Genomic DNA, 26,633 nt, shown 5'->3' with positions numbered 1-26,633 from the left:
ATGCAGCCTTGCAATGCTCTTTCATCAAGTTCCCAAGCCCATCATTGCTGGGTCACCATGTATCTGACATGAGTCTGGCTGGGTCTGTTACCAGGTTCAGTCACAGGCTGTGTATTCCCAGATGTCCTCTTTTAGACATCTTTCATTTTCTCTAAAGTATTTTTCACTTAGCCTTTTCAGTTGAACAGAAACTCTGACTTGGACTCCAGTTTCCACTGTATGAGCAATCACTAGCTGCTCAGTATGAAAACCCAGGTGTGCACCAATTAAAATAACTATTATGTTCAGTGACCAAAACAAATTTCTCTGTAAGAAGTGTTTTACATTGTTTCACATTGTTTCAAGATGGTGACATGTCTTACAAACTTTAAACATTCGATTCCTTTATTGGAAGAACATAAAGGAGCAGAGAAAAGTGAATTGTGCAATGCGCAGCAGCGACTCTTCCCACTCATCCATAACGTGATTTTTATTTGCTTGATTTTCTGCAGTATATAAAACTAATGACAAAAATTAGTATTAACTTCAAGCTTGAATCAGAGCAGCAGGGAGACTCAAGCTGAATGAGTGCTGTAAAATTAAACTTTAAAAAATCCCTTTAATTATTGTTAATTAGAGAAGTATGTGAAAAGAATCCATGTTATGAAAGCACTAGTCTCCCTTACAAACTCAATAAATAAAACAAATTCTGCAAACTCCCACTAGAAGTTTTGCCTGTGTTAGGACTAGAATTTTATCCAGAGATGTTTCTGATTGAGCTATTACTGATGCTCCCACAAAAATGTCCAATGTATGTTCAGCAATCTTATATTTTTGATAGGAATGTGCTTGATTAAGCTATAGCATGCTTCTAAAAATCCTGCTTCTTTGGTCTTTACTCCTAGAAGTAAAAAAAAAAAAAGAGATGTGGCATATATTTGTAAGGCATGGGCGGGGGACAATTCCACCCCTTACCATCTTCAGACTTCACTTGGCCTTTCCCCAGTGCACAGTTTTAAAACAGCGAAAGTAAATCATGATATAGTTCTGACACTAACTAAAGTTACACTCCCCTTAAATTTGAAATAAATGGGCTGAGGTCAAGTTCATTCTATAAGCTACAATATCTGGTCATGTTTGACGCTTCTGTAGCATTATTTTCCTGCTTTTGATATTCAGCTAATCAACTTACACTCAGGAATACCTTTCTCTGAATTTCAGTTGTCCATTCTCCATTCAGTTGTCCACTCTCCATGAAAAGTTTAAAAAAGTCTACTGAAAATCTGTATAGTATAGGGTAAAGGCACACAAGACATTCTCAACTCCATTCAGTTGTCAAGTTGCACAAGAGACCAGGTTTCACGGGGGAAGACTAGATTTCATGGTCCATGATGTGTTTTTCATGGCCGTGAATTTGGTAGGACCCTAGTTATATCCCTAATCTCATAATATATTTCATCATTAAGTAGAATTGATGTCCTTGATCGGTGCTTAAATCACGTATCTTGAGTAACAATCTGGTTTCTAACCCATTGTGGTACCATGGTCTCACTTTCTAAACAAGCAAGATCAAAACAAGCTTAACTTGCCCAGCAAGGGGTAAATTAATTTGTTCTTGTGCCAGTCACTGTCTTCTTCTGGTACAAAGATTAAAAGTATCCCATTGTAGTTTGCAAATAAATAATTGTGTCATTTACCTCACTAAATGTTTTAGCTCTTCCCCAGAAGAAGTAAGAATACACAGTGAAGTCAATGGAGCGATGATTTACCAGCTGTGATGCTTTTAAAACTTTAAAGAAAACATAAATTAATATTTTAAAGTGTTTTTGAACCGGATCCTCCCCTTTGGGGAGTTTTGCATGTTTACGGACTATTGGATTGGGCCTACAATTTCTCAGCTTCACCAGAATGATAGCTTTTGCCAAATAAATGTTGTGCATGTAATGTCTGAATATTTTCCTTATATGCACATAAATATTTCTTGTAAGTACCATTGAATTTTTAAAGATGTATGCCTGCAACTTTCCATCTTGCTGCTATCCTGAGCTGTAAGTCTCCAGCTGTTCTTTAACTGTGCTATTAGGTCGTGCTCCCATTTTAAGGTAGTGGCAAAAATCATTCAGAGCACATGTGGCCAGATCCTTAGCTGGTATTAATCAACATATCACCAGTGAAGACTATGGAGTTATGTAGATTTACAGCAGCTGAGGATCTGGTCCACAACATTAATGCTAACGCACTGAATGTTCTGCAGCAAAGTTCTGTCTTATCCACTTAATTGTTTTAATCAGCTGGACCATTGGATGGTATTAATTGCAAATTGCTTGCTTGAAAAATCTGTGGATAAGTCAAGTCATGTTCAAAATTTGTTAAAAGGCTACCCAGTGTTTCTGAAAGCATGCATGGCCGTGGAAGGGATTGTGACATAGTAATTATAGCTGGGGCTCTGAGCATCTATATGTGCACATTAGAAAGGGATACATTTGTAAGTGTCCCTCTGTGCCGTATTGTGGCTGAGAGTCTGTTCAGGTACGTCTCCTTGTTCTTTGGAGTTCCCTGATGTGCCTCCAGAGTCTATGCAGCCAATGGCCCTTGAACAGATCCTTCACTTGGAGGAGCAATTCCATTATACTTACAGTCATGAGTGGTACATAGGGATGCAGTGAAAGGATGTGATGGATTTCGTCGTCAAGTCTATTTACATATTCTAAGTGCTATTATTTATCTATTTTATTTGTTCATAATACATCCTTTTGCCACTGCATCTGAGCACACCATGGCTAAAAGAAAATATCATTCACAGTTTAAAAATCTGAAAAACAAGAAAGGAAAGAAAGTGCGTTAGACTTAACTACTGGTTTGGTAATATTTCTCCAAATAGTTAATCACTTGGTTATTTACTTTGTATTGGAGAATTAGTGTAAAATGAGATTAATGGAAATGGTTTTGGATGTTTAATTCCTTTTGGTGTAGTGATGTGAAATGCTGACTCTGAACATATTTTCAGTGTGCTCGGTTTGTACGTAGCTGTGAGTATCCCTGAAAGGAAGACTTCTTTAGATTTATAATTGGAGTCCCTGGGGAATTGCTCCAGTAAAATATCCCATATTTAATTCTCTCCCCTCTATGCCTCATAGTGTCCTTAATTCATCAAACTGGATTTTACCCACATCTATTGGAAGGCTAGCATTGGCAGTCACAATACCCTTTTTGACATGACAATACTTGCCAAGGCAGATGATTAAATTAGCACCAGTGATGCGCACATTGTTGCCCTAGTTGGCTTTTTTCATAGTTTGACCCTATGGTAGGATTTGTATTGGAGTTAAGCCCTAAAAAATCTTCCTGTTGGGTACTTAAGGCTCTAAAAGTAATAACACTGCTTGCCTCCTTAACAAACAAAAAGACTCAAACACCTGTGCAGAGGGTTCTCTGCATGGAGCCGGTATAGTTCAGTGGACGGAGTACACAACTGGGCATTAAGAACCAGAACTGAAACTCAGGTCTCTAACACCAACTTGCTGTGTGATTTTGGTCATAGATGTCTCTGTTTCAGTATCTCCTTCAGTTTCCCCATATGTAAAATAGAGATAACAGTTCTTAGCTGAATTCATAAAGCACTTTGAGATGAACTGTACTATATGTTTGTGTTAATAATAAAGTTATCAGAGGAATTAGAGGAATGACTGACCGCTTTTCTAAAGATAGCATTAGAAGCCTTGAATAGCCGATATATATTTTAACATGATGGTTTATGCACAATATCAGTGTCCTGAAAATGAAATAAATATGTCCTGTTGTACCACCGGGGATTATATAACTGGTGGTATATGCTTTGATAATCTAGTAACCTTAATTTGTGTAAATTTAGAATATAAAATCCAAATAGAAATTTAGAAAATGCCCTGTCCATGTATGAAATATTAGAAGCCTGTAAAGAGTTTATAATAAAGTACACACAAGTATCGAGGTATAAGTGGATGTCTTTTGTTAGATGACAAAAGTGAATTTTTGTTAGATGACATAAACACAATAGGCAGACATAAGGAGAATGGAATGGGCTGTGTCAAATGTTGTGACTGAGAATATAAACCTAAGCAAGGCAAACTCAAGGAAAGTGTCTGATGGCAAATTAAGGAGGCTGTTGTGTCCACCAGGACAACACACACAGATGCAAGTTATAGAATGCAGGGCCATTCTTCAAAGTTACTTCCATTTAACTAATCTCACCACGGACTGGAACATGTTGCTAGACACTCCTAGGTTATCAATATTGTAAATCAGTAGTCATTATTTTAGTACTGGATGTAATACTATTCTAATTTGAGATGGGCAGAGTGACCTGAATGTAATGTGATGAGCAGCGAACACAGAGTATGTGAGTACAATGGGTCTGATTTTTAGAGCTGCTGACTGCGCCCACTGAAATAAATTAGATTTGTGGTAGCTCAGCACCTCTGTACATCAGGCCTGTGTGTACAATGTTGCTTCATACATATGCAATAAAGCTGCTTCCCTTTTGTTTCATGATCCATGTAGATAATTCATCTGGACTACACTGTTTCACAATAAGGTTTGGTAAATCTACATCAATGTGGTGGAGTTAATTCATTCAAATAGCGTAGAAATCTACATGGTTCACTGTAACAACTAGTTGGACTTGCATCCTTTACCTTCAAGTGCTTTGAGAAATTTCCTTAGTAGATAACTAGCTGCTCATGTCATTTTTCCTAAAGATGTAATCAGTCATTGCAATTACTGGCAGTTGGTGTTGCTGACTACAAGAAAACAGCAAAATCTGCCTGGTTGTGTTATATGTAAAATGTAAAAAAGATTTTTTGAACTTCACACACTCACTGAAAGTTAGAGAGGTAACAAGGATGGGCCTTAAGAGGACAGAAGACACAGACACACTCTCTTCTTTGCACATCAGTACAATTATAGTAACCTTTCATTGTCTTTTGCATATTCTAGGATGTGATGTCCACATTCTTCCAGTTTGGGGCTTCTATCCAGCAAGAAGCCATTGTCATGCTGAAAGTGATGCAAGATTATGACTGGCATGTTTTTTCCCTGGTGACCAGCACCTTTCCTGGATACCGGGACTTCATAAGTTTCGTCAAGACCACAGTGGAAAACAGTTTTGTGGGCTGGGACATGCAGAATGTGATCATACTTGATACTGCCATTGGGGATGCCAAGACCCAGATTCAGTTGAAGAAAATTCATTCATCTGTTATCCTGCTTTATTGTTCCAAGGATGAAGCTGTTTACATTCTGGATGAAGCCCGTTCCCTAGGCCTTACAGGCTATGATTTCTTCTGGATAGTCCCCAGCCTGGTTAGTGGCAACACAGAAATCACTCCCAAGGAATTTCCTTCAGGGCTAATTTCAGCATCCTATGATGAATGGGACTATAGTTTAGAAGCTCGGGTGCGGGACGCTCTTGGGATTATCAGCACAGCTGCATCAGCCATGTTGGAAAAGTACTCCTTCATTCCAGAAGCAAAAACCAGCTGCTATGGACAACTAGAGAAGAATGAACAACCATCTCACACACTACACAAGTAAGATGTTCTACTTTTTTCCAAGACTGTACATGGTTTTGATGATGATTTTTTTTTTCAGATTAGTACCAATATATTTCCTTGTAGCAAAATAATACTTTTTATTAATCCCTTCAGCCTCTTTATAAAAGATATGCTGTATTTATTGTTTGTCAGAGATCTCCAGGGGAACCTACAGAAAGGTCTGGTATGTTGTTTCTTGTACTAGTCTATGCATGGAACTGATGCCATGTTCCTTGCAATAGAGAGCTACCATCTCTTTGGATCTGGTACCTTCAGAAATTTGGTTTCAGCATAGTGGGTTAGTGGGACATTAATTAATTATCCGTTGTGTCTTTACTCATTTCTCAAAAAATGTAATGTGGAGGTAAAATTGTCAAAATACTATGCAGGCCTTGACTGAGTCAGTGAGACTCCCATTAATTCTTAGAGGACTCAAACTAGTTAATACTTTGTACATCTTTTTACTCTGTGTTAAAATGGTGATGCAGGAAATTATACAAGTCCAGGATTATCTGGGCAACTAATAACAGACAGGAACAGAAGTCTGTTACTATTGTAGTTTTTTGCTACCTCTGCTTGTAAGTATTTTACCTTGGAAACGTATGTAAAAAAGTCATCAGCATTAACCCATGTTGACATGGAAGTATCCTTGCAATATTGTGTCACTCTTCAAATGGGAACAGTTTGTTTAGTTTCAATAAACATTTCTCTAGTCTTGTCTTAGGGGCACTGGGATGCTTGAGTAAATGTAAGTCAAAGTCCTGACCACTTGTGAGAGAACCTTTAATAACCACACTTAACTTCATCCTGCCTTTCTAAATTCTCCCCTGCATATGTAACTGGATATTGTATTCTTCAATACCTGTACTTACATGGTTGTGTAATGAATGATGCTGTGATGAGTACCAAGATATATTTGAGCAAGTATGCAACAAGTATGCTTGGGGATTGTCCAGTCAGGGAATGGTAAGAAAGTCATGTGATTCAAGTGGCCAATCACACAACACAAATAAAAAATATTCAAAGCTGTGCTTATGGGAAAGAATTTAAGCACTCTAGAGGCTGAAATGTTTTTGTATAAACTATTAATTGAATAATTTCCAAAGAACCAGGCAAAATAGTAAAAATGGAGTCTGAATAATTCACAGAGAAAGGAGCCAGGTTCTGGTCCTCCTAATTTCTCCAGTATTTTGAAAATGTGAAAAGAAAGAGGAGCAATACGTGTATAGGAATTGTGACTGTTTTCTTTTGCTGATAATGAATGTGACTTATAGGTGTAATATATAGAAATACATAGTTTTGAGAGAGAAATCAATCCATTCTTATATTTAAATAGAATTAAGTAATGCAAGTAATACATTTATCTACCACTCAAATTCTTCTCCTCTCTCTCTCTCTCTCTCTCTCTCTCTCCCTCCCCTTTTTATACCTGCTGGTATACCAGATTGCTTTTCCTTTTCCAGAGTTATGATTCGTGATACACAGTAACTTTAGAAAGGACACACACACAGACACACACACACACACACACACACACCATCTCCAGAAATACTGTGTGTGGGGTATCTAATGGAATGCCAATCAGTAAAAGGGGCATTGCCTGTATGACCTATAATTTGGCTGCTGCTCAGCATCACAGTACTTTCATATTAGAATATATGCACCCACTGTGGCCAATAAAGTGTTCTGTTTCCAGCACTGGTATGAGTGGATTCAGTTCACAACTTCATTTAACTATAACAGAATTTGATCCCTGCTCTAATCTGTTGTGCACACTCCTGAAAATTGACTTCTATCTATCTAACTAGAAATAGGTAGTAACTGATCACAATCTTTGTCCCTAAAGCATGCATAAAAGGGCTTCTTCAAACACCTAGTGCAGCGCTGGCTTCTTAACATTTTACATTTGGTATTTTGGCTTTTCTAAAGCAGATTCTGGAGAGAACCGCATGCCTTTATGGAAACTTTAAAATTAGCTCAGTCATATAATTTGATATCAGCCTTATTATGCCAAAATTATTAATGATCGGTTTCTTCATCAATGCATGGACAAGATATAAGGAGGTGAAATGGGCACAGAGATGAAGCAGCTTGCCTGGGGTCACACAGCAGGTCAGGGGAAAAGCTGGGACTAATACCCAGGTCTCCTGATTCCCTATCCAGTACCCTAATAATTAGACTATTTCCTTTTAGAGTCCTGGTCAGGTCCATTCACTGCTGGTAAACACAATGGGCCAAATTAATTCCTGATGCAACTCCACTGAAATCAAAATGGTGTTGAATTCCTCTGGCGTTGAATTCCTCTGACGTCCAGAGGCAAATTTGCCCTGGAAAATTAAATGATTTTGTTCCTCGGTGTTTGGAAACATTATTTGACTGCTATTGGGCTAAATTTTTTAACAATAAACTCTCCATTCAGAGTGTTATGCTGCATGTTTACTTGACTATTTCTCAGAATATGGGGAAGATGTCATATGATTCTGTGCTTGAAATTCCTTACTGCAGCTCCATATCTGGCCACAGGAACCATGTTTGTCTGACATAAGCAAAACCATCTTCCTCGCCTTAGGAACTGTGTCCCCTCCCACATTATTTTCAGCTCAAGAAACACACAAGTCCTGGGCCACAAATCAAATTCAACCCTTCCTTGACCATCAAGTCAGGCCACATGCTATTTCAAAATGTGTGAACTCAGGTCTTTTGGATGCTTCTTTCTCTGCGTTAATCAGGACAAATGGTGCGACTGGTTCGGTCACAGAGGCCCCCTTGGGACTGTCACCTGATGTGCTGAAATTACCTGTGAGCCTGTTTTCCCTGCCAGCTTGGGACTTCCAGACACGCTAGCCTACTGCAACACAGACCCAGGGTCTGGTCCATGCCCCCAAAGCTGCAGACTAACTGAAAACAGCTCAGCAGGTTACCTGTCTCTAGCTCCCAGTTCCCAATGGGATCCAAACCCCAAATAAATCTGTTTTTACTCTGTATAAAGCTTATACAGGGTAAATTCATAAATTGTCCACCCTCTTTACCACTGATAGAGAGAGATGCACAGCTGTTTGCTCCCCAAGGTATTAATCACTTACTCTGGGTTTATTAATATGCAAAAGTGATTTTAAGTACAAAAAGTAGGATTTAAGTGGTTTCAAGTAATAACAGACAGAATAAACGTCGACGAAGTGGGTATTCACCCACAAAAGCTCATGCTGCAATACGTCTGTTAGTCTGTAAGGTGCCACAGGACTCTTTGCCGCTTTTACAGATCCAGACTAACGTGGCTACCCCTCTGATACTAGACAGAACAAAGTAAGTCACAACGCAAAATAAAACAAAACATGCAAGTCTAAGCCTAATACATTAAGAAACTGATTACTGGTAATATCTCACACTCAGAGATGGTCCAATAAGCTTCTTTCACAGACTAGACTCCTTCCTAGTCTGGGCCCAGTCCTTTCAGTCTTTGTTATATCCAGCAGACATCTCAGGTGGTAAGCAGGCATTTTCTCATGACTGGCTGCCCCGTTTGTCCTGCTCCACCCTCTTTTATAGTTTGGCACAAGGTGGGAATCTTTTGTCTGTGCCTGTCCCCACCCCTGCCTCATCAATGGAAAAGTACAAGTATTAAGATGGATTCCAGTATCATGTGACATGGTCTCATGTCACTGTAAGACCCCTAGTCTCCATTCTTCCTGGGTTGGCCCACACATACACAGGAAGGCATGCAGCTAAATAAACCATTTACAACCAATTGTCCTAGTCAATGGGAGCCATCAAAATTCTAAACCACCATTAATGGCCCACACTTTGCATAATTACAATAGGACCTCTGAGTTATACTTCATATTTCTAGCTTCAGATACAAGAATGATGCATGCATACAAATAGGAGGAATATATTCAGTAGGTTATAACCTTTGTTATGATACCTTACAAAAGACCTTTTGCATAAAGCATATTCCAGTTACATCATAGTCACACTCATAAGCATATTTCCATAAAACATATAGAGTGCAATGTCACACAGGATGCATGTGTAAACCTCCAGATGTGGAAAACAGCTTTTCTTTATGTCCACTTTTATTCACTTTAGTCGCTTGCTACAGCATCTGTAGCCCAGAGCTCTGCGTTGTTTTGGCTGTGGATCAGAAAACATATGCCAGTCCAGTAATGCAAAGTCACTCATTTCAAATTAATATAGCACTGGGTGAACAGTTCAGCAAAGAACAGAAACCTAACTGTACAGTATCCTGACCCAAAGCAGTAGATTCATAGTGCCTGCATGCTGGATATAGAATCATAGATTATTAGGGTTGGAAGAGACCTCAGGAGATCATCTAGTCCAACCCCCTGCTCAAAGCAGGACCAATCCCCAAATGATCCCCCTCAAGGATTGAACTCACAACCCTGGGTTTAGCAGGCCAATGCTCAAACCACTGAGCTATCCCACTACATTCTAAACAGTGTAGTGAATAGTTACTACCTACATTTAGAGCAAGACAGAGGGGATTGATGGCAACACTGACTTGTTTAAAACAAAAAAAGTGTATATTTGTCCTTTTGTGGTAGAAAGCAGAAGAACCCTTAAAGGTATTTAAAACTCCAGTCTCCTAAACATGAAAGGGCTGACCGTTGTCAATGAGCAAATTTATCAGAAGTAGGGAAATGTGCTTTTCAAAGTCTTCTAAGGCCCCAATGGGTGGCCACCACAGAAACATGTTAGAATTCACTTCTAAAACATCTGTAGCAGCGTGTTTATAAAACTGTGTTGCGGGAGACTGACTGAATTATCATGACTTTCCAATGCTATTTTAACGGTCAACTGGTTTTAACTTTGCTTGCAGAATCTGTGCTGCTTGAGATAGAGAATGTAATTAAATTTGGGAGGGGAGATGGGGAAGTGGGGTTGAGAAAAGGAGATTGAGTTATGCTTTCATATAGTAGCTTTGTATACTGTGGGGTATGTATGTGCAGAATAGGCATGTGTATTTATATTAAGAATTGGTATGTAAAATTATGGCATCCAGGAATAGCTACTTTTCCTTTCAAAATGGCTCCACTTTGGTGCTGCTGTTGTATATGTGGATGTCATCGCCGGCAGTTTCTGCTAAATGGCAAATACTGTATCATGTAGATCTTTTTTTTTTTTTTCCTTCATATTCACATTCCATAATTCGTGTGGCCCTGGTGAGGAGTTGCACTAAGTGGTAGGCTTCCTCCATCCCACCCTGAGCCTCTGAAAGAACTGTGGAAAATCACCAGAATTGCTGCAGAAAAATCTATGAATTCTCCCTTCACGGGGTGGAGGGGGAGGGAAGAGGAGGGAAAGGAGGAACACATAGAAAACTATGTGGTGACAAACTGTTGCAACATAGCTACTGGCAATATATTTCCAAAATCATTTATTCTAAGACAGAACAAATCTGAATCAATACCAAATTCACTATAATCTCTATACCAAGTTTTTATTGCTCTTGATTTCTTCTTATATTAAGTATATATCAACATTTTAAAAAAATCCCGCCAAAACTACTGACACTGTTCTCACTAAATCACACACTTTAATATTAGAGCTTAAGCTGAAAAGATAAATTCAGCGTTAACTCTGAACCTCAAACTCCATGAATGTTGCAGTCTTGAATATCCTTCACAGTTAGACCCTTTCACTTTTAGAAGATCTTGTATTCAAAAACCACTGTTCAAGGTGGAAGTCTGCATTAAAGCTTGGATCCGTTTTGAAACATTTTTCCCTGTTCAGTCACTCACTGTTTTGGAGCTGAATTAGCTATTCAGCATTCCTCCACTGTGTGATCATGTGCTGCCATTAAATCTGTATGACTACAAGGGAAACATGTGTGTCTCCACAATGCAATTAGGCTGTAACATGAGCTCCTACAGTATGTAATGCATAATGCACCTGCAAATTACTGGGGAAGGAGCTGTAATATATTAGGGTGAATAAAGACACTTTCCTGTTTGAAGCAGCAAAGAACCCTGTGGCACCTTATAGACTAACAGACGTTTTGCAGCATGAGCTTTCGTGGGTGAATACCCACTTCTTCGGATGCAAGTAGTGGAAATTTCCAGGGGCAGGTTTATATATGCAAGAAAGAAGCAAGCTAGCGATAACGAGGTTAGTTCAATCAGGGAGGATGAGGCCCTGTTCTAGCAGTTGAGTGAAAACCAAGAGAGGAGAAACTGGTTCTGTAGTTAGTCTATAAGGTGCCACAGGATTCTTTGCTTGGAGGACAATTCATTCTCTTCCAAACTTCAGTATATAATGGGAGTGGGGAGGGTGCTATTTACCATTTATAGAAGACATGTCACAATAATAAGAAATTGCTTGACGTAGTTACTGTAATTAGTCCTTTTTGTATTAAAAACATAATTCTTCTGGAGTACTCAATTAATATTTACTATATAATCCTGAGCTGATGGTGGATTTGACACCATCAGCTCAGGATTAAACAAAGACCCTCTTAGCACCATGGTGCAGCAGAGAAGTTGAATGTGCTTCGCTTTTCCTATCAGTAAAATGGAGGTTACCCATTTAAGTGCCTTGCCCAAGGCTACACAGCAAATCAGTGGCTGAGCTGGGATTAGCACTCAGGGCTTTCAGGATGCAGCTCATGCTGCCTTGTTCTATTTTAAACTAAAAATTAAATGAAGCCAATATTAAAGAACGGATTTAAACAAGGAGTATTGATGAACATTCTTGGGGGAAAGGCTAAAATTATTGTAAATAGCTGAAGGGCTTAAGGGCCACTAACTCATGCCACATGATACAGCTTGCAAACGCTGAAGCTGAGAACTCAGTGGAGAGTACTTTATCTTGAAAAAACCCCTACAAGAGGTAATACCTGATGCTAAATGAAAAAAAGCTCAGGAAAGAAGCAAGAAAAAAAGAGGCTTTTAGACCCTCACTTTTATCATCACTGTCAAATTCAGCTTGAAACCTAGCACTGTATTCTAAACCCACTTCATTATACCTAGTTTGTTCGTAAATGGAGACAGGTAACATTTTACACACTACTTTTTGCATCTAGATGATGACTTTAAGCTCTGGATTGTTTAAAAAGAAAATCTGTTTTGAAGTGAAATCTATTACAAAGCAAAAACTCTCAATTTTTCACCCCTTGACTCCTGTGGGCAATGTACTGGCTGAAGGCATTTTATCTCTCTAGAGCACACACAGTCTGTCTCCCCCCCTTCACTGCAACTCTAAGATGCTGTTATTGGCTTTTTCAGACACAGGAAAAATGCTGGTTTGCTTGAATTTATCAGGATAAGCAGACCAATGTCCATTTTTAATACATGTGGGAAGAAATTGGCTTTCCCCTAGAGAACCTCACCATATAGAAAAGATTTAAAGGAAAATTCAGAATGACTAGTTTAAACATACATATTTTTCAAGTTAATATATAGCTTCAGGTCTAGAGGTTTACCTTGAGTAGCATTAAATTTAGGAGCATAGGTAACAATCTGCAGTTGAGAAAAACAGAATGGCCGATCTGTTGGCATGCTCCCCCCCTCACTTGCATTACACTCCCAAGGCAGATATACCATTACACACAATATGGTCATAACATAACAATGCAGTGAATTAACATGATGTCTGAACAAAAACTCCCTCTCCCAAAAAACCCTGCTGATCACCATAAGAAATTCTGCCCTCCCATGAAATAGAAAAAGTGTATGTGCTTTTTTTTTTTTTTTTTTAATATATATGTCATTGGAGTGTTTCCAATAGAGTAAAAATGTATAAAGTTTTGGAACAAAAATCAGGGACAAATTTTTGCAAAATATTACTCATTTTTCAACCAGCTCTGATGTGTACCTTGATGAGCATGGCATAATTGCTGTTCTTTGCCCTCACTCTTGAATAGCAAAGAGGTTTGGAGGTGCATCTATAGATACACTAAGTGCAGGTGAAATGCATGAAACTACTTACAGCTACAGTGACTACGTGGTTATGCTGGGTAGGTAGTGAATCTCCCTCTGATCCCAATCTGTGGCCAAAGTGTGGGTCTGGAGCAGTGTGCACAGCCTCTGTTTACTCCTTGCACAATATAAATGCAGATTCTGTGCCCTGACCCTGTCATGTCCTCATGCCCCATCACTAGCTTATGTGGGGGCTGGTGCAAAGCCTAGTACGAGTGGTCATTCTTGTATTCTACTTCATCCAGCTTCAATGCAGAGCTCAGGCGGTGTGGAGGGAATTGTTCTGGAGAAAAGCAGTGCTTAGGAATACAGTACCTGATCCTACAAACCCTGAGGGAGATGAGGCACGTGAGGTAATATCTTTTAGTGGGCCAACTTCTGATGGTAAGAGAGATAAGCCTTCGAGCCACACAGAGCTCTTCCTCAAACCCTGGTCATACAAGTAGCCCTTATTCCTGTAAGTAGTCCAGTTGAAGTCAATAGTAAGATTAGGCACTGTGGCAGGGTGGTCCCCTGCTCCTGCCCTGAAGGACTTAAAACAGCCCAGGAGAGGGCTGTGGCTGGGGCAAGAAGCCTGGGCTGATTGGGGAAAGTAGGCTCAGCTGTGGCCGTGCCCCAATCAGGCCCAGCTGGCCCCTATAAGAGACTGTGAGCCAGAAGCCCAGGAAGTCTCCCTCTGACTGTAGAGGGAGAAGGGCCTGGCTGCAGGGAGCTAGAGACAGAGTACCTGAGTGAAGCAGGGCTGGGGAAGGGCAGAGCAGCTGGGGAGCTCCAGCCTGGAAAGCCCCAGGCTGCGGCCTAGCATAAGGCCAACAGATACTGGGGGTTGCAGAGGGCAGCCCAGGGGTAGGCCAAGGCAGCAGGTCCAAACCCAACCTTGCCAGTGATGAGTAGGCTGATACTGCAATCTGCCCCAGGGCATGGGGCTAGACGATGACTGGCAGTAGCCTGATACTGAGGCAAGGTGGGGATAGTGGGTGGGGGTTTCCTGGGTAGGGGAGACCCTAAGACTGAGGGGTTACTGCCAGGGGGCAGCACCCCAGATAAAAGGGCACCGGGTCCAGGGAGGTACACGGGGCCAGAGGACAGGCGGATCACCGGCCTGCAGAGCTGGAAGAGCTAATTCCCAGAAGTCACCAGCAGGAGGCGCCGCAGGGTTGAGTCCGCTCCTCTACAGGCACATTCATGATGAAATGGAGTCATTCTGAATGAACTTTGAGGCCTTATTCAGTAAACAAACCAACAAAACATTGACAAATATCTGTCTATTTTCCTGCTTTGAATAATTTAGTTTGTACAGTGTGGCTTACAAAGACAAACCAACCTAACAACTTATTTGGAAATTTAAAATTAAGTGGAACTTAGTCTTCAATAGGATCCTCTCTCCACCTTCATTCCCTGATTTCACTCTGACGAATCAATGTTGCCAACCTGCATCCTGTCTGTGAAAGCAATGCAATCCTTACGTGCGAAAGGCTTTTTATATAACAAGCCCTGTTATTAATTCATTTGGTTCAGTACTTTGATTCCAGCTTCCAGCAATGCCAGATTAGTTCCTTTTTTTTTTCTGTTTGAATTTGAGTGAATCCTAATTTTACATGGACACAATGGTTTGATGAATAATCTAACAAATCTGTGTAATCCTTGTATGCGGCAACAGATCTCTTGACAGCCAGTTTACTTGAGGATTTGCTTATTTCATTAAGTTCTGTCAAAAATTGGGATAAATAAACATAACACAATTTATTACATGATTGAGAATGTTTCATTACTTAACGGATTGTCTGGAGCAAAATATTTTGTCGCTAGTAGCACACTTGCTGTGCAGTCCTAAATCAATATGGAAAGATAAAAGCATATTTGGGTATACTTTTATTTTCAGTCAATACAAGAAATAATTCACTCCTTTTTCTCCTGATAAATCCTAGAATTTTTTGCTAATGCTTCTTTCTTCATTTCTGAGGTTCCCTTGACAGTTGAATTGGACCCATTTCATTTCCATTGATTATACAAGGAATTAATTTTACCCTCTGTGTTTGGTACCAGACTATAGTTTAAGATTCAGTAACTGCAATCTATATTTACAATTACATAGATGGACAGCATACTCGATACCTTCTGTTTAGTATCTTATTTTTTGGCAAATCCAATGCCTGAACAAGTTGCCATTTTTGATGGCTACAATTAGACCTTTTGAATGATAGTTGCTTACGTAAATTCTTTCCTGTCACCTGTGATATAGTATCCCATTACTTTTGTAAGGCAGCATTCATCACCATGTCTTATAATGGATTTTTAAAAAAAGGAATCCAAACGGCAAGTGGAACTACTATTCTTCTGCAGTGATGGTTCATTAATGAAAAGCACTTTTGAGGATGTGAGCCTTAAGGTGTGACTGAAGATAATTAAATCTGGTCTCTGGCAGATCTTCAGAATGTGCTAGTTGCATAGATGAAGGCCCTCAGATGAGTGCCAGACTGCCAGTCCTACCAACTTAATGTTAAACAACCCACTTCCAGGGTACCCTAGGTGATCTGAAAAAATTTATATCTAAACTGAACAAATGCCTGAGAAATACACTGCAGTGAACCATTCCCTGATGACAGGGGATGGATTAGATGATCAAATAGTTCTTAACTTTCTCTAGTTTGTTTTTGCATGTATGATGGCTCCTGATTGGTTAATTACTATGCCATGGTTGCCAATCTGATTGTGTGGCAAGTGTAGCTCACTACTAAAGAGCCTATTTTAAACACTGCAAGCTATATTAGCATCTTTGATTAATGCTGGTACCTCTGTGCCCCTAAAAACCAACCCAGGGTCACACTTGTATTAGTTTTATCACAATGCTGCAGTTAGGTAAGATAGAAAAGAGATGGAACTTATTCATACACGCACACATTCACTGCATTCATACCCTCATGCACCCACACACTTACACAGGCGGAGAGTTTACCAGAGACAGCATGGAGGCCAAGAAGCTGAAGAGTGGTAGATCTGGTGTGTCTGCCTGTGGTCACAAATCCAGGCTGCTGAGTAGGTCAAGAAGCAGGGGCTTGTGTTCATGCCTTCTTCCTCTTATTTTGAAACTGGGCGGCTGCTGTCACGTACACTGAGTTTCCTTTCTGTGTCGTCACCGAGAAGCATTCCCAGATCAGTTCCTTTCATGCATACCAGGTTCTTCTCCTCTTTACAGCACTTCATGATTGCCTTCTCAGGGCAGATTATATCAGGCACACCTGGCTCCGGGCTCCTCTCTCCTTGCAGTTCCTCTCTGCCCAGTCCCACATACACTCCCTTGTTCACACTCCCTTGTTCACACTCTCTCCGAGGGATGGGATATTACAAAGCTTGGAAGTTCATACAAGTGGTAACTTGAAAAGGTTACAGAGCTTGCAAAGGTTACAAAACTTTAAAGGCTATGCTAACAATCACTGAATTTACAAAGTCTGCAAAAAGGTTGCAGAACTTAATACAAGTTACAGATCTTACAATCGCATTTGAGCAGAGGCTTTACATAACAAATGCACGCACTCCAGTTGACCCAATGCTTTCTGAAGAGTGGTGTTAATCAGCTGGAACTGAACTGGTAGAACTCTTCTCATATTCCACCAGCCCAACAGGAGTTTCGTGTGATGACACTCATCTAGCTAAGAGCCACTGGATAGTGGCATATCATGGGTGCTGGCCAACTACTAGAGGTAATGTGTTTTTATAATTACTCAAAATGTAAACAACACTTTTCTGTGCCAAATTAGGCCAATGTAGATAACGGAGAGTATGAAAGAGTCACAACAAAAGGTTCTTTAGGAATTTAAAAGTAGGCCCATTTTATGGAGGAATTGCCACTTTTTGCAACTTAACTATGTGCCTCTTTTCCCCAGAATTTGGCACAAATGCACTTGAAGCTGGCATTGAAATGCAACATTTAAAAACTGGCACATTCTTGCTTTTTGGTATGTGAAAAAAGATATTTGATCAGATTTCACAGAAAAGCTATGTTTGGAGATGAAAAGTTACCCCAAATGGCAAAAAAGTTAATGTAAAAAATTCACTATTTTTTGCAAAGCATGAATTATGAATAATAATGCTGGCTAACTACAACCTATTGAATTTCCAAAGTTGGTGACTGTTGGTAGCAGCAAATATTTCCATGGCCAGTGATGGCACACTAGATGGGGAGAGCTCTGAGTTACTACAGAAAATTCTTTCCCAGGTATCTGGCTGCTGGGTCTTGGCCATATGCTCAGGGTCTAACTGATTTGGGGTTGGGAAGGAATTTTGCATGGGTCAGATTGGCAGAGACTCTGGGTTTTTTTCACCTTCCTCGGCAGCATGGGGTATAAGTCATTTGCAGGTTTAAAGTAGTGTAAAAGGTGGATTTTCTGTAACTTGAAGTCTTTAAACCATGATTTGAGGACTTCAGTAACTCAGCCAGAGGTTGGGGTCTATTACAGGAGTGGATGGGTGAGGTTCTGCGGCCTGTAATGTGCAGGAGGTTAGACTAGATGATCATGATGGTTCCTTTTGGCCTTAAAGTCCGAGTCTGAGTTATGCTGCACTATTGCTAGCTTGTAATGACCAAAATTGCAGGCTAGAATGCTGAACCATCCTTTTCAAGTTTTGTCCCGTTCCCCTCAGCCTTTTTATCCTGTCCTATGCTTTGCTGCTGATTTCGTACATGACTTCTCCAGAGTTGATGCAACTTACACTTTAAGGAGCAGCTGGCAGGAGGCGTAGATAGTTGGCATGCCACTCCTTTTTCACAGCCACTGAGCACATTGTTCCCAAAATGGATTCATCCTGTGCTGGCCCCAGGCCTGGAATTCTACAACTCCCTCAGAACCAGGATATCACAGATGAGATGTACCCAGGGGAACACTTCTTGTTTACCACTTGGAAGAATTTGAAATTAGACAGAAAAGAGAGAGGTCCATATTGTAAGACCTTAAAAATAAATAATTAAAAAAAGGTATACAGTTGTGTGTAGTTAAGAGCTACAGTCTAAAAATGCATCAGATCTTAAAACAGATCAAGTTAAATACAAAAGGGAAGAGTAATTAAAAGTAAACAAGTCAGGTCATTGGAGTTTTTCATGATATCCTGTGCAGTCTATATAGTATGCCATATACAGTTCCCTGAGTTTCATTAGCTTACTTTTTAATTGTTTCTTTAATTGCTTATCTCTGATAATATATATTTCTGGTGTACCTGTTGATAAGTTTTTCCAGAATTACAAAAGTCTCACATAAAACCATGTTAAGGAAGCTCAATAATTCATGGATTCAGCGAAATGAAGAAACAAAGATAGAAAGTGGGAGTGGATCCAAGTTTTATAAGCTTCAGTACTGGGTGAATGCCAAGCCAAAACAGGCTGTCTTCCTTGATTATTAAAGTGGCTGATTCATATTAGTTGGAGGAAACTGAAATATTGCCAAACATCATGTTTCCTGCAAGATGTGATCAACTTTGAAATCTAGAAATTCCTTCTTTTCCAAGAAAAAAGATTTTGATGCAATCCATATTTCTTTGAGCCTCTACCCTCTCTTGCTTTCTGTGCATTGCCTGCTGTTCTTTTGGAATTGCAATGCTAGCTAGTGAGGGAGACCATAGATAAAAAATGATGGTCCCAGATGATGGCACCTGAGACATTTATTGAGTTTATCAGTTTGTTGGCGGAAAGATGAGGCCAGGAAATTAGTGGCTGAAGTTCAGGTAGCAAGGGATCCCAAGGACTCATCATCTCTTTGAACATGTATTCTATTTCCTAATCATCATTGAATTCTATTAGTGCTCACATTTAGTTTAGCAATGATATAGCTTGGTTTAGTAATAACTTTCACCCGTTGCCTGCTAAACTAGTTCTTCCCAGGCCAATGATTTATTTTGGAGTTAGATGTTACATGAGTTTCAGAATTCCTATTCATATTATGCTCTGAGTATTATTCTGAGATTCAGTTTTCTTCTTGAGCCATGTGGGATCAGTGCTACTCTTTAAAACAGCTCAGGCTGTTAAAATTAATGTTGGCAAGAAGGCAATAGGAATTTCCAAATGTCCGTTTTAGGGCAACTGGAAACCAAACAGAACTGCAAATTGTTGGATTAGACTGTAACCATCTTCCTCACTGTGACCTGTCATTCATCGCTCATACTCACATTTCATTATAAGGCAGAACTGGAATTACATTATGGTTCTTGTCATGGATTCATGGCCCTGTGTATTCTTTTGGCGAGGATGAGAAGCCTAATCTGTCATTAACTCAACTGCCCACTAGATGTCCGTATTGCTTTTCTGAACTACAGCTGAAAGCAAATTTCTCTCGTAATTACAATAAGACTCTTAAAGACAGAAGTTTTGAAATTCATAGTTTGAGGCTAGCAGGCACCATTTCCACAAGGCTCACTGTGGAGAGAGATGAGATGCTTTCACCTTCCTCAGGAATGAAGTACGCCATTGTCTCAGCTATTCTAATCCCGAAAGCAAAAATCATACCTTAGCCTCCTGAACTTATTTATTAAAGGCATTATATGGTGTCCCTTCCAGTGGCATCTGGACATTCATTCACATAAAAATATATATTATGTCACAAATATCAGAAGATCCAATACAGTTACATACAATGAACCCATTCCTGTTACTATCAAAAATCAATGACAAAACTCCTACTAGCTTCAATAGAACCAGGATCCAGCTCAGAGATACTTTCAATGGCTGCCAAATTAAAAGACTGAGGACTTGTCTTCATGGTACAGTAATGCACACCAGTGAGGTGTGAATTCTATAGCACACAAATGTGTTGTGCACTAACTGGCCCGTGTAGACCCTGCTGGTACACACTGAAAGTTCCCTAGTGCATGGTTACACAAAAGTTCAGTTCATAAAGAGTGACCTTATGTAACTGAAAATTTAGGGTAACGTAGGAAAGCAGATTGTGACTCTGAGGCTAACAGTTCACCTCTTGTGAAAAGTGTGATAGGGTCCATAGCAATCTCTCAGGCATTCATGACCTTGAATTGCATCTGAAAGATGGCACATCCTGGAGCAGAGTGACCTTTAACACAACGTGGGGAATCGGATGAGATTCTGTGAGACTTGACAGAAGAGCACCGACTATTGAACCAACCCTTCCTGCAACACTTTGCTTTTGTTGGTCTCCCATCCAGGCACTGGCCAGGTACAATATCGGGGATTGGATAGTATTACAGTCCAAGGGAGCCTGGCCTGCAGATTGTAATAGCTCAGTCTCTTACCAGCATTTGTGCTCTCAGCAGCAGTAAAAATGGCTATTGCTCACCTCCTTTTCTGACCCTGGCACAGTGGAAACAGTTCGTTATCAATATGTCTGCACAGTGGCTGTCCCTCCCCCACTCTCACCCCCCCCCCCAAAAAAAGGGTCTCAGACCCTGCATCAGCTGACTCAGGCTTGTGCTATGGGGCTAAAAATTGCAGTGTAAATGCTCCTGTTCAGACTGGAGCCTGAGATCTGAATCCTGGCAATGGGGGGACCCTGAGGCCAGTGAGGGATGATGAAATGATCAACCTGAAATGTAGGTAGGTTGTAGTGTGTCTGTTTCTGCACTAACTTGAATTTAGGCTAGTGCCCTGTCTCCTGTTGTCTGACTGTAAAGAGCTAAAATATTTTTTTCTATAAATCACTTTCCTGGGCTGGTGCCCTTCAAACGTTCCTCATAGGTAGCACCCAACAGGTTCATTTTTATTCTATTCCCTTTTGAAGTGCTTCTCTCAATGCTTTGGGTGTAACGTTTGGCCAGTTGGGGATGAAATATTAAAAAAGATTGAAACACTGAAGTGTCAGAAACCACCTCTTTTAACAGTGAGGTGAGTTTCACCTTGAAAGAACACCACATTGAGTAACAGATCAACCTATTGTGCAATAATCAACTTAGAGCTTTCCTGAGAAGCCAGTTCTGACACTTTCATCGGGAACAAAGTACTGTGAGCCCCATTGCTCAGACTGTGTGTCTTCTATGGGTAAATACGTGACTTCAGTCTCCAGGGATGTGAATCTGGTATCTTTCACAAATGCTAATTTCACTTAAATGTGATAAGAAATGGTCAAATCTAGCCAAGACAGATTGATCCATTGTTAGTGCTTCCCTTAGGCAAAGTGGATGTCAGTGTCTAAATATTCATTTATGGTGGGATTTTCCAAAGTGTCTGAGTGACATAGGAGCACCAGGCTTATTTATTTTCATTGAGACCTGTGCTCCAGTGTGACTCAGACACTTTGGGAAATCCCATCATTGGCCTTTGCTCAGGAAATCTCATGATTTTGACAGTCTGGCTTACTGTTTCCAGGTCTTTACCCTGAACTTCTTTGGCAAGGTTGATGAGATGGCTGTCGTGATGAATGTTTGGCAATATCTGGAATCATCAAATCTTCTCATTCCATTTCAGTCTTAGGTTCAGGTCTCCATATGCTTTAAATGCTTTAAAAATTGTGCTGGCCTTATTGTCTGACCTCCTTGAGATGGACAAAGATCAGTTCAAAGTTAACAGATACAGAAGAATCAGCCTGAAGTTTAATAAATTGGCTGTGGATTTGGGCATTGATAAATGGAGTCACCCTTTTTGTATTCTTTTTCCTTTGAGGGACCTCCAGAGTGGTGTTGGGTGACTGCTCATCTGCCCTGAGAACTTTCTCTGTGCAGTTTCACTGGGTCATACTTTTGTCACTCCTGCTTAACACACATGTGAAGCTTCTGGAGGGGCTAAAGTGGTGGGTTAGGTTGTAGTATCATCAGAATAATGATAACATATCTTAAATGTCTTTTGTGGAATCCTGATGTTGCAGCTTGTCTGCTTTCTTTTCCAGTTGTTTGGCCTACATAAGAACCTGGATGATAGCAGAGTACCTGGTTTCAGTCCTAATAATCTTAGAGATTATGTAGAAGGAGGAAGCATCAATAAACTTTGATGGGATGGGAATGATGCCTGCCCCTGTTTATAGAGGAGGTATACCCAACTGTCCTCAAGGAGTTTCACAATATACGGCTATGTTTGAAGCCCCAGGTGACTCTTATCAATCAGCACATCCCATGGCCTGCACCACTTCCTGCAGCCCCCATTGGTCTGGGACAATGAACCGCAGCCACTGGGAGCTGCGATCGGCTGAACCTGAAGATGTGGCAAGTAAACAAACCAGCCCGGCCTGCCAGGGTAAATGTGCCAAAGGTTGCCCATCCCTGCATCAGATCGATAGGATGAGTTAAAGGGACTACAATCAGATAACCTAAGGGAATGTCTACACCGGAGCTGAAGATATAACTTCAAGCTCAAGTAGACATACCTTTGCTAGCCCTGATCAAACTAGCATGCTAAAAATAGTAGTCATGGCTGCATGAGTGGTGAGACCAGCAAGCACCCTAAATACATACCTAGGGTTTCAGACTGGGTAGTACTTCAGGGCAGCTAGCCACTGCCCATGCAGCCATGGCTACAGTGCTATTTTTAGTGCACTAGCTCAACCAGGATATATATGTGTGTGTGTGTGTGTATGTATGTATGTATGTATATATATATATATATATATATATATATATATATATATATATATATAATGGTGGAAATTACACCTCCAGCTCCAATGGAGACCTATCCTAAAAGTATCAGTGAAAGATCCATCAGAAATTATATATCCTGGAGGATGATTGAGAAATAAGAGAATGAGCTCCCCATGGGAGGATTGGCTACGTTACCTTCATTCTAAAATTTTAGAAAGACAGCACTTGTGCCAACAAAAGTAGCTAACACAAGGTCAAGTCCTAGTGAAGGCGAGGCAGGTGGTAGCTTTCACAAGAGTTAGCAGGTGCTTGACCTCTTGTTGAAAGTACAATGTGACACTCTCCAGGGGTACTCAAGGTCATGAGGTATCTTGCCACTACCTACCCTTAGCATGAAGCTGTCTTGTCTAGGTCTTCTGTGCTTCAGCTCCCTGAAACCAACAGCATCTTCCTCGCAAACACTGACTCCCAGCTCTTTGGAGACCTCGCTGTCTCCATGCGGGCTGGTGGCAAGTAAGCCCCTGGGTTCCTCTCAATATCCAGCCCTTGTCAGTAGACACTCACAGTAATTACCAAGTACACTGTCCCCAAAGAGACAAATGTACACACAGATTAACTAGAACAACTAGATCAGGTCTTTTATAACATAACACTATAATCTTTTTACAGTGAAAACAAATATCTTTATTTAAAAAAAAGATTAAGATGTAAGAGATAGTGAGCAAGGAGAATAAGAATAGGATACATGTAAATCAAAAGGTATAACACACTTCTTAGAGTCTAAACTTAATTTTAACAGGCTAAATTCTTGTCTAAAGCAATTTCTCATCTAACGCAATCTCCCAGTGTAACTAACACACGTGGCCAGGATGCAGCATTCATGAATGCAAAAAGTGCTGTTCTTTTTGCTTCCTCGGTGAAGGATAAAGATGTGTCCTTTTGCCTTCCCCTTTTATGTTCCCCCAAAGCCATTGTTTTTGTCCCCAGAGTCAGTAACATGGCTTACCCGAGCTGGAGTAGGGATAAGGATCTGACCCAAGCCCACACAGGATAGGAAAAGTTATGACATATACTATTTCCATTATTGCATAGGAGAGTAATATACTTGTTCTCTGTGTATGGTTTGGAAGTTGATTTTTATATAGAGAACTTGGAGAAAAGGTCCCTAAAACATTTTTAATAGATGAGACCTAGATGAATAATACTGCAAGCATGTAAATTACTATCCAGGAGAGGGGCTAATATCAAATGGCAATGCTAAAGTGTGAAACTGATCGTATGGATGTTGTTGTCTTAAAATGATAGTAAGTCTTGGTTCCATTATTCAGCATTTAGAAGTTTATCAAAAAGGGGGCAATGTATGGTTGCACATCCTTTGAATGGATTAAAGTATAGCTCTGATCATAATCTGTACAGTATGTTATGAAAATATATTTTCATAGATTTGTTACAAAGGCAGATACGTCTAACTACCATTCCCAATGCACCTGTGAGCTTTTCTGTGTTATGTTTTGGAGGATTCATACTGATTTAGGTGGTGTGAGAGTCCTCCCCAGAGTTTGTGCTGTGGGAGTACAGTGCATCTCCAATCTCAAGGCCAGATTGTTTGTTTGTTTGCTTGCATTATGGTACTGCCCAAAGGCTCCAGGTAGGGTTAAGGCCCCATTGTATTAGCTGCTCTCCAAACACTCAGGGCTTGGCTACACTTACAAGTTGCAGCGCTGGTGGAGGCTTTCCAGCGCTGCAATTACACCCCGTCCACACTTGCAGGGCACAACCAGCGCTGCAACTTTCAAGTGTAGCCATACCCTCAGGAAGGTATGGTAGCTTCTCCAAAGATCTTACAATTTCAATTGTATGAATCAAGACCCAATAAAGGAGTCTGAGGAACACAGGAGAAGAAGGTAGGAGAAGGATAATCTCTGATGTTTGCCCTTGACTCTCATGTAGGTAGAAGCACCAGATGAATTGTATTTGAGTCGCTTCTCTATGTAGACTTGTCCCTGCCTCTTTCCAGAGCCAAACCATCTGGCACAATTCAGTCTTCCCTTCTGCATGCGATGTGCTGTGGGCAGGGCAGGTGCAAGGATGTTTCGCGCCCTAGGCAAAACTTCCACCTTGTGCCCTCCCACCCACGCCTCCGCCCTGAGGTTCTCTCCCCACCCCCCGTGGCAGCTCTCCCCCACCCTGAGACACCCCACTTGCAGCTGCAAGCCTGGGAGGTGGGAGAAGTGAAGCGGCCACGGCATGCTCGGGGAGGAGGTGGGGCAGGGGTGAGCTGGAGTGGGGAATTCCCTTGCGTGCCACCCCTCCCCGCCTTACTTACTGCAGGCATCCCTCCCCGCACTCCCCTGCCCAGCTCCCTCCACCTAAATGCCGGCGGCAACTGGAGCAGCCGAAGATCCGGCCGCCGCGGTCGCTGCCAAAGAAAATGGAGCCTCCCAAATGCCAGCGCCCTAGGCAACCGCCTAGGTTGCCTAAATGGTTGCACTGGCCCTGGCTGTGGGTGAGAAGAGTGTGCTGATTTCCTCAGGCACGCACTGTTTTAATCTTGCTGTTTTTACACAACAGAAACATACAATTTCTACTGTTGCTGGGGATCTGCACAGATAAGAATGGGGAAACAGGGATTTTACTTGTAATAGAAGTTGTAATTGAGGGCTTAAAAGTCAGAATTGCTGTACATTAGCTCTTCACTAGAGGTTTGTAATGTATGCGCTTCAAAAATGCTAATTTCTTAAAGCTGAGGAAAACCGAGCAAAATTGGCTGGGCAGAAACATTTAGAGAAAAATTGTGAATGAAAATATAGAGCTCTTGAAGAAGAGCTTATTAGATGGCTAGAAAAGCTATGGTTCCACAATGAAGAAAAAGGGACAACTTTGTCTAAAAGGCCTTCCTAATTCAGTAGTGAAATGAAGGCAGCAATTAGAAATAAAAAGCAATATATAACAAATAGAGAAAGAGGAAATAGATAACATCTGATTTATATTGACTGCTTTAAAATGCAGAGAACTGATATGGGAAGCTAAGGATATGAGAGAAAAACCCATGTCTGGAAGGGCAAAGGACAATAAGGAGAAGTTTAAGCACATTAGGAAAAAGAATCCTAGCAATGGTTATAAGGCCCACTACTAGATGGAGATGGTAAAATAGTTAATGATAATGCAGAAAAGGCAGAAGTGGTCAATAAATGACTCTCATAAATAATATGAGAATAATTAAGTATTTTCCAATCCATTAGTAGTTAAGGAAGATGTTAAAGAATCTCTACTAGTGATAAACACTTTTCAATCAACAGGCCCAGATAACTTGTACCCAACAGTCCTAAAAGAGTTGGCCAAGGAGATCTCTGAACTGCTGATGTTCAACTTTAATAGATCTTGAATTAAGGGGAAAATTTCCAAAGACTGGAAGAGTGCTAATGTGCCAGTGTTCAAAAAGGGCAAGCAAGATGACACAGGTAACTATAGGCTAGTTAGCCTGACATCAATCCAGGCAAAATAGTGGAAAAGCTGATGTGGGAGTCAGTTGATTAAGAATTAATGAACAGGGATATAATTAATGCCAGTCAACACTGTTTAGCAGAAAATTGATCTTATGAAATAAACCTGCTCTCACTCTTTG

The 26,633-nt window shown here is 40.6% G+C and overlaps 1 protein-coding gene across 16 annotated transcripts in view; it reads left to right on the top strand.

Moving 5' to 3' along the window:
- The window catches only part of GRIN2A (glutamate ionotropic receptor NMDA type subunit 2A), a 294,429-nt gene that overhangs the window by 148,013 nt on the left and 119,783 nt on the right, over positions 1-26,633 (top strand). For 15 of the 16 annotated variants that reach the window (XM_039492617.1, XM_039492630.1, XM_039492631.1 and 12 more), the window contains one exon: positions 4,954-5,546. In XM_039492617.1, coding sequence (XP_039348551.1) covers positions 4,954-5,546 — 593 coding nt within the window. Of the gene's footprint in view, positions 1-2,463; positions 2,509-4,953; positions 5,547-26,633 lie in introns of those variants that run through there. The other variant, XM_039492634.1, reaches the window with a different exon arrangement.

Source organism: Mauremys reevesii, linkage group 10, assembly GCF_016161935.1.
Source record: "Mauremys reevesii isolate NIE-2019 linkage group 10, ASM1616193v1, whole genome shotgun sequence".
NCBI classification, from domain to species: Eukaryota; Metazoa; Chordata; order Testudines; family Geoemydidae; genus Mauremys; species Mauremys reevesii.
This window is presented reverse-complemented; position numbering and strand designations above follow the sequence as displayed.